This window comes from Barbus barbus, assembly GCF_936440315.1.
Source record: "Barbus barbus genome assembly, chromosome: 44".
Lineage (NCBI taxonomy): Eukaryota > Metazoa > Chordata > Actinopteri > Cypriniformes > Cyprinidae > Barbus > Barbus barbus.
This window is the reverse complement of record NC_136722.1, coordinates 19,955,823-19,973,698: the sequence shown is the minus strand read 5'-3', so window position 1 is coordinate 19,973,698 and position 17,876 is coordinate 19,955,823. Positions and strand designations below refer to the sequence as shown.

The 17,876-nt window shown below is 39.0% G+C and overlaps 1 protein-coding gene across 1 annotated transcript; it reads left to right on the top strand.

Moving 5' to 3' along the window:
* Positions 1 to 2,050: 2,050 nt before the first annotated feature.
* Positions 2,051 to 17,304, top strand: LOC306863132 (phospholipid phosphatase-related protein type 4-like; the record flags this gene model as incomplete). The annotated part of the gene is made up of 7 exons (XM_079406333.1): positions 2,051 to 2,128; positions 6,831 to 7,016; positions 9,990 to 10,119; positions 11,601 to 11,796; positions 13,281 to 13,338; positions 14,423 to 14,596; positions 15,895 to 17,304. The coding sequence occupies 7 exons, from the start codon at positions 2,051 to 2,053 to the stop codon at positions 17,302 to 17,304; spliced, it is 2,232 nt and encodes a 743-aa protein (XP_079262459.1).
* Between the last annotated feature and the right edge of the window lie 572 nt (positions 17,305 to 17,876).

Below are 17,876 nucleotides of genomic sequence, written 5' to 3'. Positions count from 1 at the left end.
AGAAACCGAGTGTTAAAGCAAAATAAACCGCAACATCTTGATTGGGGGTTTTGTTATGATGACTCTAAACACGTTTACTCTGCCATCATGACCTTATGCACAGGCTACGCAAAGAACATATCAAAGAAATGAAACCAAACACCTTGCAAACACTGCTGACTTTGCTTACATGATGGAAAAAACGACATGTAACCAAATTCAAGGTTATTTGGGCTAGAAGTGGGTTACATATAGCCGGACTATATCGGGTCTATGGTTAACCGAGACGGTGAAATGACAGCTATTGCTTGCTGGGTACTACCCCCCTAGTATCAGTAGCCCCTCACTGCCGAACAAATATCCAAGGGGAGGGGTTGGATCCACATCTAGGGGGTGGAGATGGTAGGTTTAGGGGTGGGGATGGGTTGGTTTATGGATCAGGGGGTGGAGACTGGTAGGTTTTGGTAAATGTAAGGTGGGAGGAGTTGGATCTAGATCCCCCTGGATCTTGTGTTCTGCAGTGAGGACCATCTCCCTATTGGTAGGTTCAGGGTTAGGCGTGGGGGAGGGGTTAAGTTTAGGCAATCAGGTAGCAATTAAATACACCTGAAAAATGCACCTGAAACATTGCGAAGAGTGATCCCCTGCAATAAATTCATGCGAAAAATTGCAAGCTTAGGACATGCATACATCGTTCTGACAGAAAGCGAGTTGAAGTTAATAACATTTTATTTTATTGTTTTGTATCGCACTGCACTGCACTGCATTGTGTTCTTTTGTAGGCTATTTACATTGTACTGTATTTCACTGAACTGCATTCTATCATATTACATTAGGCCTAATATTAATAGGCTATATTGCTTTATATTGTTTTGTTTTGACAGGTGAGATCACGACACCAATTGACAATGACAATTCCATTTCAATATTCAGGACAAATCTTTAAATGTTAAAATCATTAGCCTAGTCAATATAGCCTATGTAACATTTAAATATTTGATCTATGGTGATAAACTGAAACTGAGGAAATGCTTTTGCTCAGAGGATGCTCTTTTGTAGCTCATGAGACTTCTTATTCAGGTTCCAAAACATCTGCTAATATTTTTAGGAAATAAAACAGAAAAAAAAAAGAAAAAATAGTTGAGAGTTCAAACTGTAATAATCTGAGGGTCTACATTTGCTCTTCATCGAATCTAATTGCTGTCAACAATTGAGATTTTTTACACATTTGAGACATTAGCCTATCTTAACTTTTATTGCCATACGGATAGGAGATAAAAAAGGAGAGTTTTCACTAAAATCGTCGGTGTTTGTTGGGCCAGTGTGATTGTGAACTAGCCTCTACAATAAGAATAATGCAGTATTATTTAGGCTATATGCTGTATAGATGCATTGCATCCCACTGAACTGCATTCTACGGCATTGGATTGTGTTATAGCCTACTGCTTTGCTTTGCATTGTAATGAATTGTGTTGTAACCTATTATTTCCTGAACATTAAATGCCCAAGAATCAATAATAATAATAAAAAATAAAAATAAAATAAAAAAGCTGTGAAAAATATGGAATTCCTTTAATGTTGCAATTCTTGTGAAATTATTTTTCTCTGTCAGTGTTAATATACATGTTATTAGTGTGCAAATGTAGACTACACATACCTTTTTGTGGTACTGGATAATAAAATACTACTTTAGTGCTTCCTGCATTCTACAAGAACCCGTCCAACTGTTACCGTCTACATTCGTGACATTATTAATATTAATGCGAATGACTGGAGGAATGCGCAGCTTGTGCGCATGCGCGTCGGGACGCAAGACCCTCATCTGACAAATCTGATGTCATCTTGCCGGCAATATTTTCCTCTCTGTCTGTATATTCAATTGCAATCATATTCCACTGCAATATAAACAGTGCGTGTAAATGGTGAAAGGTGCATGTTGTGTCTGTATTTCTGATTCTGTGTGCATCTCAATGGAGCAAGCAGCAGCTGATCTAGACGCTTGTTTTACTGGATGAAGGCGGACGCTTAGGACACAACAGGTTATTGGCGTTTATTAAAGGAGATAAATACGATGTCTGCGAGGGAAAGACTGAAAGAGAAGATGATAAAAGAGAGCGTGACACTGCTGCCATGCTTTTATTTCGTGGAGGTAAGAGACCGTGTGTTTACATTTGCACGTTTTATTTGACAGCTAGGTGACAACTTGCGAGATCAGAATGAGATGACAATTCCATTTTAATGCTCAGGGTATGTATTTAAATGTTACAGTCATAGCTGAATCAATAAATGAAATATTTAAATATTTGACTATTTATCAATGGTGATAAAGTGAACCTGAGGGATTGTATTGCTCATAAGATGCTCTTTCAAAGCTCATGAGACTTGATGGAGTTCTCCTTGATTGAAGTATCTTGATCTCAGATGTTCTGCTAAATTCCTTGGGAGAAATGAAACAGAAAAAAGACGACTACTAAGAGAATGTTTGAGTTAATATTGTAATCATAAGAAAAAAGTATCCCATCGAATCTCATTGCTATCTTGGATAAACAGTTTATTTCATTTTTAATTGCCACAAAATAATATTTTTGCCATATTTATGTGTTTACACACACACACACACACACACACACACACACACACACACACACAGGTATACACATTTTAAAAAATTAGAATATCATGAAAAAGTTCATTTGTTTTTTGTAACTTATTTCAAAAAGTGAAACTTTCATATATTTTAGATTCGTTACATGTAAAGTAAAACATTTCCATTTTTGTTTTTGTTTTAATTTTGATGATTAGAACTTACAGCTCATGAATCCAGTATCTCAAAATATTAGAATATTTACATTTGAGTTTCATTAAATGACCATCCCTTCAGTAGCCTATAAATTCTGGGTATCTCTTGTTCTTTGAAACCACAATAATGGGGAAGACTGCTGACTTGGCAATGATCCAGAAGACCCAATCATTGACACCCTCCACAAAGAGGGTAAGTCACAGAGGGTCATTACTGAAAGGGGTGGCTGTTCACAGAGTGCTGTATCAAAGCATATTAAATGCAAAGTTGACTGGAAGGAAGAAATTGGGTAGGAAAAGGTGCACAAGCAACAGGGATGACCGCAAGCTTGAGAATACTGTCAAGCAAAGCTGATTCAAACACTTGGGAGAGTTTCACAAGGAGTGGACTGAAGCTGGAGTCAGTGCATCAAGAGTCACCAACTCAGACGTCTTCAGGAAAAGGCCTACCAAGCCACTTCTGAACCAGAGACAACGTCAGAAGCATCTTACCTGGGCTAAGGAGAAAAAGAACTGGACTGTTGCTCAGTGATCCAAAGTCCTCTTTTCAGATAAATTAAAATTGTGCATCTCATTTGGAAATCAATGTCTGGAGGAAGAGTGGAGAGGCACAGAATCCAAGCTGCTTGAAGTCCAGTGTGAAGTTTCCACAGTCAGTGATGATTTTGGGTGCCGTGACATCTGCTGGTGTTGGTCCATTGTGTTTTATCAAGTCCACAGTCAATGCAGCCGTGGGTGATGAAGGAGGATCGGACGATCTGTGTCTCGATGTCTCAACTGGGGTGGGTGGGGGGGTTCTTGGCACTCTCACATGTGCGCTGTTTTATCAGTACTTTCGCTTTCAAAATCAATCGCGTTCAACAAGGAGGAGGGAGGATGGAAAGTGGTGGGGCACAGTAACTCGTTTGGGGGGGCACGGCCCGCGAGTGCCCCCCCTTGTCGCCGGCCCTGATATATATATATATATATATGTATATGTGTGTGTGTGTGTGTGTGTGTAATTTTGTATTATGTATGTTTTTTTCATTATAGCTGCTTTTAATTTATCTGAACTTTTGACAGTTTATGGCTCTTTTAAAGTTGCAAATGAAACATGAAATTTAGTATTTACTTTTCATTGTATTCAATAAGCACAGCGTGCAAACAAAAAAGAATCCCCAGCTTTATTATTATTAGCATTAAATTAAAATAAGAATTGAAAGATAATTTAGTGATGTCAAACGATTAATCGCGATTAATCACATCCAAATAAGTTTTTGTTTACATAATATATGTGTTTACTGTCTATATTTGTTATGTATATATAAATACACACATGCATTTATATATTTAAGAAAAATATGTTATGTTTATATATTAAATATATATATATATATATATATATACACAATATAAATTATATGAATATAAATATATACTTCTAAATATATGTTAATATTTTTAATATATATACTGTATGTGTGTGTATTTATATATACATTTTAATAATTATATAATTATACATTGTTTACTTCCATGGACAGCATCTCACACTTTCCTTGTAAAATATCAGTTTGATATGTACGAACTGGCAGAGAGTGATGTCAGCACTGGTATGCTGTGCTTCTGTCAGCTCTCCTTCTTAGATATTCGCCCCAGGAGGTGCTGCTCTGCTCTCCATGCATCATGATGGGGTTAGTGGAATATTTGTAGGTCAGTGTGACATAAAGAATTGAGGCAGTGCAGCTTTCATATGCACATGCATACACCGACACACGTGATCTAGTACCTAGGAGGAAGATCTAAGCATGCATTCATACATTATGCAGGGCTGTGCTGAATTAGACATTTTCATTAATTTACTCATTCCTCCATTTGCTGTTTTTCTGTGAGCTTTGCAAAAGTGTTTGTCAAATACCAAAAATGAAGGTCTAGATAGAAGATCAGGATGACCATATTTGAAGGTTTTAAAGAGATATGATGCATGTGCTCAGCAGAAACGTCTGCATTTTGTGCATTTTAAGATGTCACTTAAGTTTCATCAGGTCACAGAAACCTCCACGTCTCCTCATGTGGAGCAACGCTCTTATCTTAACTGGTCCTTTACCATCCGGACACCATCTGCACCTGCTGGGATGGTGCCTATCCCACATAGATCTAAAAATAGCCACTAAGAAATGCTATCCTCCCCATTTATAACCATTAATTATTAAGACATCAGTCTCACCTCTTCTTTTTATTTGGGATAATCTTGAAGTCAACATGAAATTGCATTCACAACCTATTTTAACTCAGTAACATGATGTATTTATGATTGAAAATGGATATTCAGTCAGAAGAAATTGGACTTGATTAGATCAAGGAAATTTGATCCACTTCTTGTTTTAAAATAAAACTAGACAATCAAATGACCTTCAATATTCCACATATACACTGTAAAAAGGTGTTAATAAAAGTAGGGTTTGCAACAAAATAGTATGTTATTTGTTCTACTTCAACATTTCACATTTAATTCTATGTGTTACTTGCTGATTCTTTGGAGTTATTTGTGAAGTTTACTAGCAATTTCAGTGAAATTTTTTTTTTTTTAGTGTATTACCATCTGATACCATCAATATACCACCACTTCTTTATAAAGGCAAAGGAAGATGTTCCGTTAGAATCTTTCAAAAAGAATTACAACAATCATCTGATGTAAAACTTCAAATCTACTGTCAAAGCAAGCAGGCTTTTGTTGGGTTGTGATTCGCTTTGATGCTCATGGTGATGGTCGGCTGCTTTTTAAACTCTTGCAGTTTGTCCCAAGTGCCAGCGCTTTGGAAGAAAATATGGGTCAGTGGTATCAGTCGGCCACAGCGCAACTGTGCAGAATCAGCACAGAACGGCAGCTGCTTGCTGTATTCATCTGCATATCAAATGCCCACAAACTGACCCAATCACTCTACTGTAAAAACTTCAGCCGAGAGCTCTTAATTACAGGCTTAAACACGACAAAACAATCTGTCATAAAGAATAGTAGATGATTTTGTAAACATCAATTTACACTGAAAATAAATAAATAAAGAGTTTACTTGAAAAAAGCTAAGAAACAAGTTTCACTCAGTAGTACATTTCACAAAACAATTATAATTGTAATAACATTGAGCATAAAAATGTAATGATAATTATAATAATGCCTATTGGATAAAAATGGTTGCCGGACAATTAAACACACACATGCACAAATATATGTTAATGGTATTCATGTATCATGGTATTTACATGGTGTATATACTGTATCATAATATAAAAATATATACTCTTTAATGTTAGTGTGGGTCCATCTATAGCTTTTCTGCATTTCTGTGAATCCATTACTACTAAATTTGTACTACTAGCTCACAGGCCTTCAGATATCACCTCACAAGCTCATTATCTGGCTTTCATATACCTGGGATTTTCTTTATCTTCTAAGTTCTGCCCTGTCTGGGTGTATATTTTGATAACGGCTGGCTTACTACATGTGCATTTCCATAGGGACCCGTTCAGTGGCGGATTAAGACTCTTTGGTGCCCCTGGGCAACGACACCTAGAATGCCTAGAAATGAAATCGATAAAAAACTAATTATATTAATAAACTGATCTGATAACAAGGCTACAAAATTCCTTACAAAATCAGGTTAACTGTATGCAACAAATTGAAACATTTCATAACTAGTGAAGCCAGCTGTTACAGGTATAATAATCCAATCTGTTAATCATATATATATATATATATATATATATATATATATATATATATATATATATATATATAATGTATAGGCTATTTAATGTGTTTTTTTTGGGCAGCGGCTATTTGCACTCAATAGATTATTTGTTGGTAAAGTAGGCCTATATATAGGCCACGGCTAGATAGACGTTTGAGAATACACCACTTGTTTTACCGCAGAATTACCCCATTGACGTGGTGGCCCTGGGCACTTGCCCAATTGCCCATATGGTTAATCCGCCTATGGACCCGTTGTGTGGACAGTGTAATTCTTTGAAAATGTTTGTTCAAGAGTTATGTGATATTTTCTCCTCTCTTACAGCTTCCTCTCCTGGTCTCATCTATGGTCAGCGTGTATTTTCTGGAGTGGACGGACATTTTCAAACCGGTCCGCTGGGGTTTCAGCTGTCATGACCGCAGTCTGAGTCTGCCTTATATAGAACCCACACATGAGGTCATTCCCTTCCTCATGCTCCTCAGCCTCGCTTTCGCAGCTCCTGCTATTACGGTCAGTCTAACCCTATACCGTTACAAACACCCGCACACAGTCTTGCTTTTGGATACTGTTTATTGGGTAGGACACAAACCGTTGGCCTCATTCTGAGGTTGCCTGCATTATTGTGATTCACCCTATCTGGATGAGCACCTGGAGTAAGTCAATGACAGGAATGTTCCAGGACCGACTAGGATGTGAATGCAGGAGCATGTCCTACTTGAAGAATTTAGACAGTTAGCCTGTGGTCTATTATCACAGCTGACACACACCAACTGGCCTCATCTGAAACACTACAGAAAAAAAAGTTCACTCACGAATAGCTCAAATACCCAAAGAGTTTTTGTTCACACTACTCCATGAGCAGTGATCTGTCAGATAGCATCTTTCTCTTCTCAACTTTATGACACCTTCGGTGCATCACAACGCTGCCAGAACGGCTGCCGGCCCTCTGAGGATGCCCTAATGACACAATGAATTAGCTTTTCTCGTCTTCTACCTAGCAAGGTCCTCGGTTTAACTGACGGTCCTGGAGCAGATGAGTGCAGTTTCACATTAGGCTTTACTGTGGATTTATGATAGTTTGGTTGTTCACTCGTATAGAAAGTCAGATTATTTCACACTCAAATTCAGTTTTTAGGGCAGATTATGCTGTTGTCTCAGAAATGACAGGATGGTTAAATGGTTTCTCAAATGCTAATGGGCACTTGGCGGTAATGAGTTGGTTGTGGTTCTCGTCTTTCTGATCCTCTGAACTTATTTGTAGATGATAGTCACTCTGTTCTGATGAAGAAATAAACAGACTGAGATCATCTTTACACTTGGCAAATTTTCTAAACACTCCGCAGGCATTTTTATATCAAGGTCATAAACATTTATCAAGCATCCATGTCATTGCATTTACTTACTATTTTTTATTTTTCATTAGATGAGCACTCAAATTTAATCTTTAGGCAAAGAAACATTTAAATAATAAATTGGATATATCATACAAATCAAAAGCAATCAAAGCAATAAATAAAGTCTCTAGTAAAATAGCATCTAAATACAACCAGAAAGAAACGGTATTGGTTTTTATTACTCTTTAATCACATATTATGTTTCATTAAAGTAACTTACTTTTAGAATTTTTTTGGAAGTGTTTCTGCATCTTAAAAATGTGCCCTTCCACTGAGTATAGAGCAATAAAATTGAAATTAATAGATGATCTGGCCTTGGGAGACTTTCATGAGTTCATATTGAAATCTCTGACATTCTTTTGCAGACTTTGCAAATCTGAGCTGTTTGTGATGTTGTTCTCTTCTGAAAGTACAGAGGAGACATGTGAAGAGAACAAAAATTGTTGCAAAAGTTAAATTCTTTTTTACCTAGAGGAAAGAGAAACAGAAAGCGCTGATTGAACGACTAAAATGACAAAGACACCCAATGTACTTTTCTCTGCAGCATGTGACCACCATGCTAGCAATTTTAGGTAATTAAATAATTCAGTTTGAGTTGCAGATATCGAGAGCTCTGACCACGTTTGCATCTTATCCCAACATGTTCAGCTGCATAAAAATGCACAGTAATGTGTTTCTAAAAACACATTTTGGTTGTCAGGTAATTACAGTCATTAAAAATGACCCACTCCATCCTTTCTTTAGCCCATTTTTGGGCTACAATCTGTTTACCTACATAGGCCAGATTTAGCATTAGGCAGGAAGTGACTGCGGGCATTGAGACGTCCTGTGGTTCCTCCAGGTGTCATGACACAATATGAGTGTCTGAGAGGCTGAGCTGGTCAGATGGTATGGGATGGTGGAATCTGCGGGCTTCCTGGGATCTGATTCAGGTCATGGTGTGGCACATGGTCTTGCCAATGTTTAGATCGTATCCTTAGAACCTCCCCTACCAGGCCTGAGCGTAAAGCACAGCTGATATCAATCCCATGATCCCACTGGGATTTAAACTCCTCACCTGGCGACCTATGCAATATAGAAGAGAAGAGTGCCAGCTGTCAAGTCTGTATGGTCTATATGGAGCTAAAGAAAAATAAAAGCAGTCAGTGCAAAGCTAGTGTCATGTAACCAGGCATTTCTCATGCGGCACACTGAGCACAAATGTCATAATTGCAATATGATGTGTTCAAGTGAAAAATAATAAATGAACGAATAAGTATACAAATACATATAAGTTATATACAATATACTGTTATTGTATGTAATTACTGAAGTAAAATTATATATATGTATATATACAGTGCCCTCCAAAAGTATTGGAACAGTGAGGCCATTTCCTTTATTTTTGCTGTAGACTGTAAACATTTGGGTTTGACATCAAAAGATGAATATGAGATGAGAGATTAACATTTCAGCTTTTATTTACAGGTATTTTCATCTGGATCTGATAAACAACTTAGAAGATAGCATCTTTTGTTTGAACCCACCCATTTTTTTCTCCTTCATTGTGGTTAAATGTGAAGGTTACAGAAGCTTGGAGAGAAGGGACCGAGGACCCAAACAAGGTTTTACAAAGCTTGTGACCAGCTGAGTTGAAATGATTCATCTCCATGAAAGCAGCACTTCACAGCCTGCTGTTTGTGCAGAAGTCAGTGGGTGCGTGATTTTCAGAAGACACGGAGGGGAAACACCGGGGACAGATCTGGAGCAGATTAAGGATGGATGTGTCTTTGATGCACACTGACAGCCCTGCATAAGATGGGCATTAATACATGTGTGCGATGATCAAAACGACCGCTCTCTCAGCCCAAGTGAGAGCTGATTGCATTATGGCTCATCAAAACTGTGCATTTACAAGTAGACAAGGACATTATGGCGGTTCTGTTTAAAGGCATCTGTAGCTTCTCTTCAGAGTTTCTGTGTTTGGTGTCACAGTAAAAAGAACCTCCTGAAGAGTTAGTATGAGAACGTTGAGTGCAATCTGAGAGGAGAGATATCCTGAACATTTGATCCACTTCCACCTCTGACCTGGTGTGTTGCATGTCCATAGATCATGATTGGAGAGGGGATTCTGTTCTGCTGTCTGTCCCGAGTGCAGTGCAGAGGAGGAGCTGAAGCCGATATCAACGCCGCGGGCTGCAACTTTAACTCTTTCGTCCGGCGAGGTGTCAGGTTTGTGGGTAGGTCACATTTCTTGTAGATATCTTTCATTTACTCCTGATTAGTCTTTATTCTGTTACCTGTGATTAGGGCACACATGGAATGTAGATTTTTTTTTACCAGAATTCTGTGGAATGATGACTACCAGTAAAATTGATTAAAAAATTTGAGACCAAAAATTATTCACACTTTGACCTGACCATGTTTTGCTAATGTGAACTTTTTACATCACAGACTGAACAAAGTTAGGTATTGCTTGGTAATTGGTTGAACTAAATTGATATTAACTAATTGCTGACAGTTATTCAACCCAATTCATTACATACCTTTCTATCAAAGTTGTCTGACATTATCAAGAGGAATTTGTTCTGACACAGTTTAACTCTAAATAACTGTGAATAAACTGATAATGTGAGAAATATTGAAGGGGTCTGAATAAATTTTGGTTTGACTGTACGTTTTCCCTTTGATATGTATTATCAACCTGATCTCATGGTAATTCGTACATTTCTTTAAAAGGTGGCTAATTCGTGCGAATTCATACAACCTCACTCATACGAATTCATATGATTTGTGAAAAATAGTACGTATTTTACGAGGTGGCAAATTTGTAGGAAGGACCATACCTAATCCCGCCCCTAAACTTAAAGGTATAGTTCACCCAAAAATGAAAATTGTGTCATTAATTACTCACCCTCATGTCGGAACAAACCCGTAAGACTTTCGTTCATCTTCGGAACACAAATTAAGTTATTTTTGATGAATTCCAAGAGATCTCTGATCTTGCACATCCAGCAAGGATCCTAGCACGATCAAGCTCCAGAAACGTAACCAGGGCATCGTTAAAATAATCCATGTGACATCAGCGGTTCAACTGTAATTTTTACGAAGCTACGAGAATACTTTTTGTGTGCAAAGAAAACAAAAATAACAACTTTGTTCAACAATTTGTCTCCTCCGCATCACCCTGGCGCCATTTTAGAGAGTATCCACTGAACGTAAACAACGTACACTGTTCTGTGTCAGCCGCACCACACGGATACGTTGCTTACGCGGAGGAGACAAATTGATGAATAAAGCTTCGTAAAATTATGGTTGAACCGCTGATGTCACATGGACTATTTTAACGATGTCCTTGCTATGTTTCTGGACCTTGACCGTGGTAGTATGCTTGCTGTCGATGGGAGGGTCAGAGATCTCTCGGAATTCATCAAAAATATCTTAATTTGTGTTCAGAAGATGAACGAAGGTATTACGGGTTTGGAACGACATGAGGGTGAGTAATTAATGACAGAATTTTAATTTTTGGGTGAACTATTCCTTTAACCATCACAGAAATCAGACAAAAACGTACAAGTGAGGTCATATAAATTCGTACAAAATAGCGACCTCAAAAAATGCATAGAAATTGGCCGTGAGATAGCGTTGGTAATATCAGCCAATATATTTATCAACTTAGATAAATATCAGTGCATCGCATTCATTGTCTTTTTCCTTTCAGGCGTTCATGTGTTTGGATTATGCGCCACGGCTTTGATTACAGACATCATCCAGTTGTCAACAGGTTACCCCGCTCCCTACTTCCTGACTGTCTGCAAACCCAACTACACTCACCTCAATACCTCCTGTGATGAAAGTTTCTTCATCCTGGAGGACATCTGCTCAGGATCTGACACCGCTGTCATCAACGCCGGCAGGTATGGCTCTGATTCATGGAGAATGGGGACCTAGATCTCTGTTAGATTAACAGTGCCACAGTCATGTGAAACATAGATTATCCCGCTGATACAGACAAGTTGATAAAAGTGTGAACTCCTGATACTCAGGGATTCGTACGAACTAAACAGGCACAAGAGCCTGCATGAATTAGAGTCAAGCCTCAGTGCAGCCTAAGAATAGAGGCTGTAGATTAAAGGAATATCTTTTCATGTATGTTTTAACAAGGTTGGTTTTCAATGGAACAGATGAGGCTGTGGACCATCTCTTCACTAGTGTGGATTCACTAAATAATGAAGTACTGAAGTGGCTTATGAATTTCTGAGTATACAGTTTACTGAAACAAATACCGTTTACCCTGTTTATAACTCCAGCTCTGTCTGGAGAGATTCGCTGTTGTGATGATTCGAGAACTCACTATCAGACTGAGTTGGACGTGTTGTAGACCAGCAAGCATAATCTGATGCCTCAAATTCGGAAAGTGTAAATAATGTGGAGGTACATTGCATCTTTTCTTCAGACTCTTTTATTTACTGTGTGTCAGGGATAATATAGTATATGCGATCGAAGCAGAGCTTTTTGTGGTGGTTTTCTGCTTAAGAGGAGACTGTGAATGTTTATTTATTTATGAATGAAGTTTAATCATGAGAGGAGAACTGTAATTAGATTTTCAAATAAAAACATGAAAAAGGTGACATATGACATATAATGAAATTCTGACTTTTTTTGTGTTTAAGTGCTATAATCAGGTCCCCAATGCATCTACCAACCCAAAAAATGTAAAAAAAAGAGCAACCCAGTATTTTTTTTTTGGAAGCCTTTCTCTGCAACTTGTGAAAAAAACAAGCTCAGAAAACTGTATATCAGAAGTTTAAACTGATAGAGCTGATTTTTTGGCAGAGTATCTGAGCTACAGCTTTAAAGGTGTAACCCTATTCTGGAAAGGGGGGCGGGGAGCAGCAGCTCATTTGCATTTAAAGAGACATGCATGAAAACAGCATGTTTCTGCTTCCAACCAAAATTAGGCTTTTTCAAAATTATATAATAGATGATCTGTGGGGTATTTTGAGCTGAAACTTCACAGACGCATTCTGGGTATACCTGAGACTTATATTACATATTGAAAGAAGGGGCATAATAGGTCTCCTTTAAGTCATATCTATGATCTAGAATAGCAGTGCACTACAAACCACCCCTTTCAACCCTAGAAACTACAAAGATACACTAAAAACCACCTTTAACACCCTAGCAACCACATAGCAACGCACTAAAAACCACCCTATACCAACCATACAGCAACACACTAGAAACCACCCCTAGCACTCTACAGCAACCACATATAAACTCATTATGACAATATGCATCTAGAAGAGAGGTGCTGAGGTGATGTATTTCAAATGTGTCTGCTGTATTCTTTCTTTTCTTTGATGACAGAGCTGATCGCAATTGCTTTAATTTATTTCAGAAAATCCTTCCCGTCACAGCATGCAACGCTGGCATCCTTTGCTGCCGTGTATGTCTCGGTGAGTAAAAAGTCAGTCATTCAGAAGCATTCAGGCACTTTCAATTCACTGTGTTGTTAGAGACCGATAAAAAATGGAGCTCGTGTCACCTTCTGTACAAAACTGACCCTGATGTGTGGATAAAAGGACAACAGCTCTCCACTGTAATTTGTGCAGCAACATCCAGATGCCTTCATGCAGTTTAGTGGAGCTTGTCAAAGTAGCAAAATGGAGTGTTGGCCCCTTTGAGCTGTGTGTGTGTGTGTGTGTGTGTTTTTGTGTGTTTGTATGTAATGGTCCATTTGAGGGTAGGAATACATTTGAGTCTTTACATTTTTCTCTTTTTTGTTCTTGTCGTGAACTATGTGCACATTATATAAGCTAACAGAATGTCGGTAAAGCCATTTAGATTTGCATAAGGAATTATAAATTGGGCATTCTAGACATCCTAAGAGTGTGTGTTTACATGCACAATCTTACGCCACTTATACATAAAGAGCTACAATTGTGTAAAATATAAACACCTTTACTGGTAGGTGGCAGGTCATTTAATGTATTTCTATTTAAGTTTTAATATCAAACCCAGAGAACAAATTTGATTTCAAAGTGTGGTTTTCAGACTATATAGCTCCTTCCTTAAGCTCAGTTGATTCATTATATAAAACAAAGAATCTGTTATTTATAATGAGCTGATATACTCAATGTGCTTTTGCTTAAAGCGCCTTTGAATTTCACTGATGAAAGAGCACAGTTTAAGCTGTTGAAATTACCTTACACATTGTCATCTTATGTACAGTCAGTCTAATAATCTTGAGTCAGTAGATGGTGATTCATGTCTCTGTAAACCGTACCAACCATCTCACGGCTCTGGGGTTTACCAAGTCACAAAATGCACTTCAGTGGTATAGCAATAATGATACACTCAATCAGCTGAATCATGTTCCCTGTGGTTAATTAATTTGGTTTGAAGAATCTTATAATTATTAAAGTGTATATGATTTTTTTTTCAGTGCAAATGTTATGGTTCTGGCTCCCTACCTGATTCGGCTTTGACTTGGAAACATCACAAAACATCTTTGATCTTGATAGTCTTTTTCTTGTGCAGATGTATTTCAACAGCACGCTGACAGACTCATCCAAACTGCTGAAGCCTCTTCTGGTGTTCTCCTTCATCATCTCTGCCATCATATGTGGCCTAACCCGCATTATTCAGCATAAGAACCACGCCATTGACGTTTACCTGGGCTTCCTGCTAGGAGGGGGCATCGCTGTTTACCTAGTGAGATAAATATAAACAGATTATCATATATTTAATAGCATTTTAAAGAAATTTCACAAAACAAAGTGTCTTAGAAATGCAGTTTACTTGCATGTCTACAACATAAAACATGGACACGATAATTTAGTTAACTAGGACATGTTCCTGGATCAGACTTTTGTTAGTTCTGGAATAACATTCCCATCAAACAATCATAAGCCAAGCTCTAACACTGCCCTAAAATTAGAGGGAATCAGACATTTTTTCATGCTCCAAACTCAAGCCCTAAGCCTAACATTAACCCTAAAATCGATCTAGTTGACAGAAAAGTTGTTCCTGGACCAAACAGGTAATTGTAATTTTTTTTTCATGCTCCAAACTCCAGCCCTAAGCCTAACCCTAAAATCGAACTAGTTGTAAGAAAAGCTGTTCCAGGACCAAAAAAGGTTATTAGAATTTGTTCATGCCCCAAACTCCAGCCCTAAGCCTAACCCTAAACCTAAAATCGAACTAGTTGACAGAAAAGTTGTTCCTGGACCAAAATGGGAATTGGAATTTTTTTTCATGCTCCAAACTCAAGCTCTTAGTCTAACCCTAAAATCGGATTAGTTGACAGAAAAGTTGTCCCAGGACCAAAAAGAATATTGATCCAGGAACATGTCCCACTCAAGTAAATTGTGTTACCCAAACCCTTATTATTAAAGGGTTAGTTCCCCCCAAAATGACAATTCTGTTATTAATTACTCACCTTAATGTCGTTCCAAACCCGTAAGACCTTCAGTCATCTTCGGAATACAAATTAAGATATTTTTGGTCGAATTTGAGAGCTCTCTGACCCCCCATAGACAGCAATGCAACTGCAATGTTCCCAGGTCCAGAAATGTAGTAAGGACGTCGGTAAAACAGTCCATGTGACATCAGTGGCTCAACTTCAATTTTGCGAAGATACAAGAAAACCTTTTTTTTTGCGCAAAGAAAACAAAACCCTGTTGAAACCCCCCCCCAGCATATGCTGGGTAGGTATGTTTTGAAGCATGGCTGCTGGTTTGAGTTGGTTTAAGCTGGTCCTTAGCTGGTCATGTGCTGGTCATGAGCTGGTCCTGAGTAGGAGCTAGTTGCTTAGGACCAGCTTAAACTCTCAGAGAGCTCTTAGATTCCATAAAAAATATCTTAATTTGTGTTCCGAAAATGAACGAAGGTCTTACGGGTTTGGAACGATATGAGGGTGGAGTAATTAATGACAATTGTTATTTTGGAGTGAACTAACCCTTTAAGTATGTTAGGAAATACAATTGAAATACTGTGTTTTGTCCATCCAGGGTTTGTTTGCTGTAGGAAACTTCCAACCGAGCAAGGAGAAACAGACAAGTCAGTTTCACATTCGTGATTCTCATCGAACTATGGCTGACCTTTGCCAGCAAGGTCACCACCTAACTGCCAAGAGCTGCAGTGGCAGTGACGGTCTCTCATCTTCCTGCTCCGAGGGCATCCTCCATCGCAACACCCAACACCACCAGGCTGGATCTCTTAGCAGCCTGAAAAGACCAAGTGGAGATGTGGAGGTCATCACCCGCAGTCCTCCATACAAGGAGAACATGGTGACCTTTAACACCTTGCCCAGAGTGCATACGCCTGCCATGGACGAGTCTGCTTTCCGCAACGCCACCATCCACACCTCCTCGGTAGATTCAAGTCGATCAAAGCAGCTGCTGATGCAGTGGAAGATTAAGAACGAGAACCATAAACACTCCCTGCATGCCATGGAAGGCGGACCAGGACAGTCCCCTCCAAACAGCATGGACATCCGCTGCAAATCTGAACCCTCAGCTCTGGGAATCAACGGTGAACATCAGGGACCTGGAACCCCATACCTAAAAATGGCCACTGGAAGTACAACACTACCAAGCAACCCCAGTGGAATTGCTGGCGGTGCTCGGATACCCATGCAGTCTCGGCCTGGTTCCTCGCAGTTGGTGCACATCCCAGAGGAGACACAAGAGAACATGAGTGGCTTGCCAAATACCAGTAACACCCGTGACAAATGGCTTAAAAGCATGGAGAGGACTGGGGAGAAGGGTGGGGAGGTACCGGTGGTTAGGACTAACTCTAATGGCCAGCCACGCATCATGCAGGTCATTGCAATGTCCAAGCAGCAAGGACTCCTGCAGGGGAGCTCTCCCAGTTCTGAGAGCAGCAGCCACACCAGCTCCACTGCACCTCTGCAGCGCTACAAGAGCCTAACTGAGGAGTCTGGAGGTCAAGGCAGCACTGGGGCCATCATTCGGGTGGAAGCCCATCCAGAAAACGGCCGACCCCTGGTGCATGCGCACTCCACGGATGGAAGTGGGTCCTGGACGTGGAAGTCCCAAAGCAGCCTCAGACAGTCATTTGAGCTCAATGACTTGAATCGAGACTCGGAGAGCTCAGAATCCGTGAGGGATGGGAACAGATCTACGGACAGAAAGAAGAATGGCTCTAATGCTCCTAAAGTCGTCGCAGTGCCAACTGTCCCTACTTTATCTACAGCAGGTGGTGACCACCATCCCAACCAGACCATTTCCACCATCCGGGTCACTCCCATGGAAATGACTGAATCTGGTCCTGAGAGTCGTGATTCAAGCTTGCGCAGAAAAACCAGGATCCTTATCCCTGAAAGAGGAAACAGTCCAGACAATACCAGGAATATTTTTTACAAGGGAACATCCACCACCCCAGTTTTCAAAGAGTAGTCAGTAATATGCTACATTTTACACATCTCCAATGTACCTGTTATGCATGAGATGATTCACTGACTTAAAATTATATGGCAGCAAGAAAAGCACAAAATCCAGGTTTTGGTCAGAATTTTGTTTACTTTTGTGATAGCGATATTGTAAACATATGACAGTATATCATATGGAAATGTCTTACCTTTAGTGAAACACTGTGAAGCTGGAACTGTGACCGTGCCAAGAGTGAACTGCAACACTGTATTTAAGTATTTAACAACTCAGATATCTTAAAAGATTTTCCATATAGTCATACTTCTACTTATTCAAACACTGATAACTATGCTAGCTGAAACTCTTATTTTTGTATTCTGTAAATAACTTTTAAAATTGGTGCTGCCCAATTCTGAGAACATAATGTAAAAACAAAAAGTTAAGGAGAAAATAGAAAAAAAAAAAAGTGCAGGGCACCCTTCTGAAAACTGTCATTTGAAATTACTTATGACCATAAGTGCTTAGAATATTCTCTGTAGCAAATGATAGTCATAAAAGACATGCACTTCACGTTTACTACTTGCAATACAAATACTTTA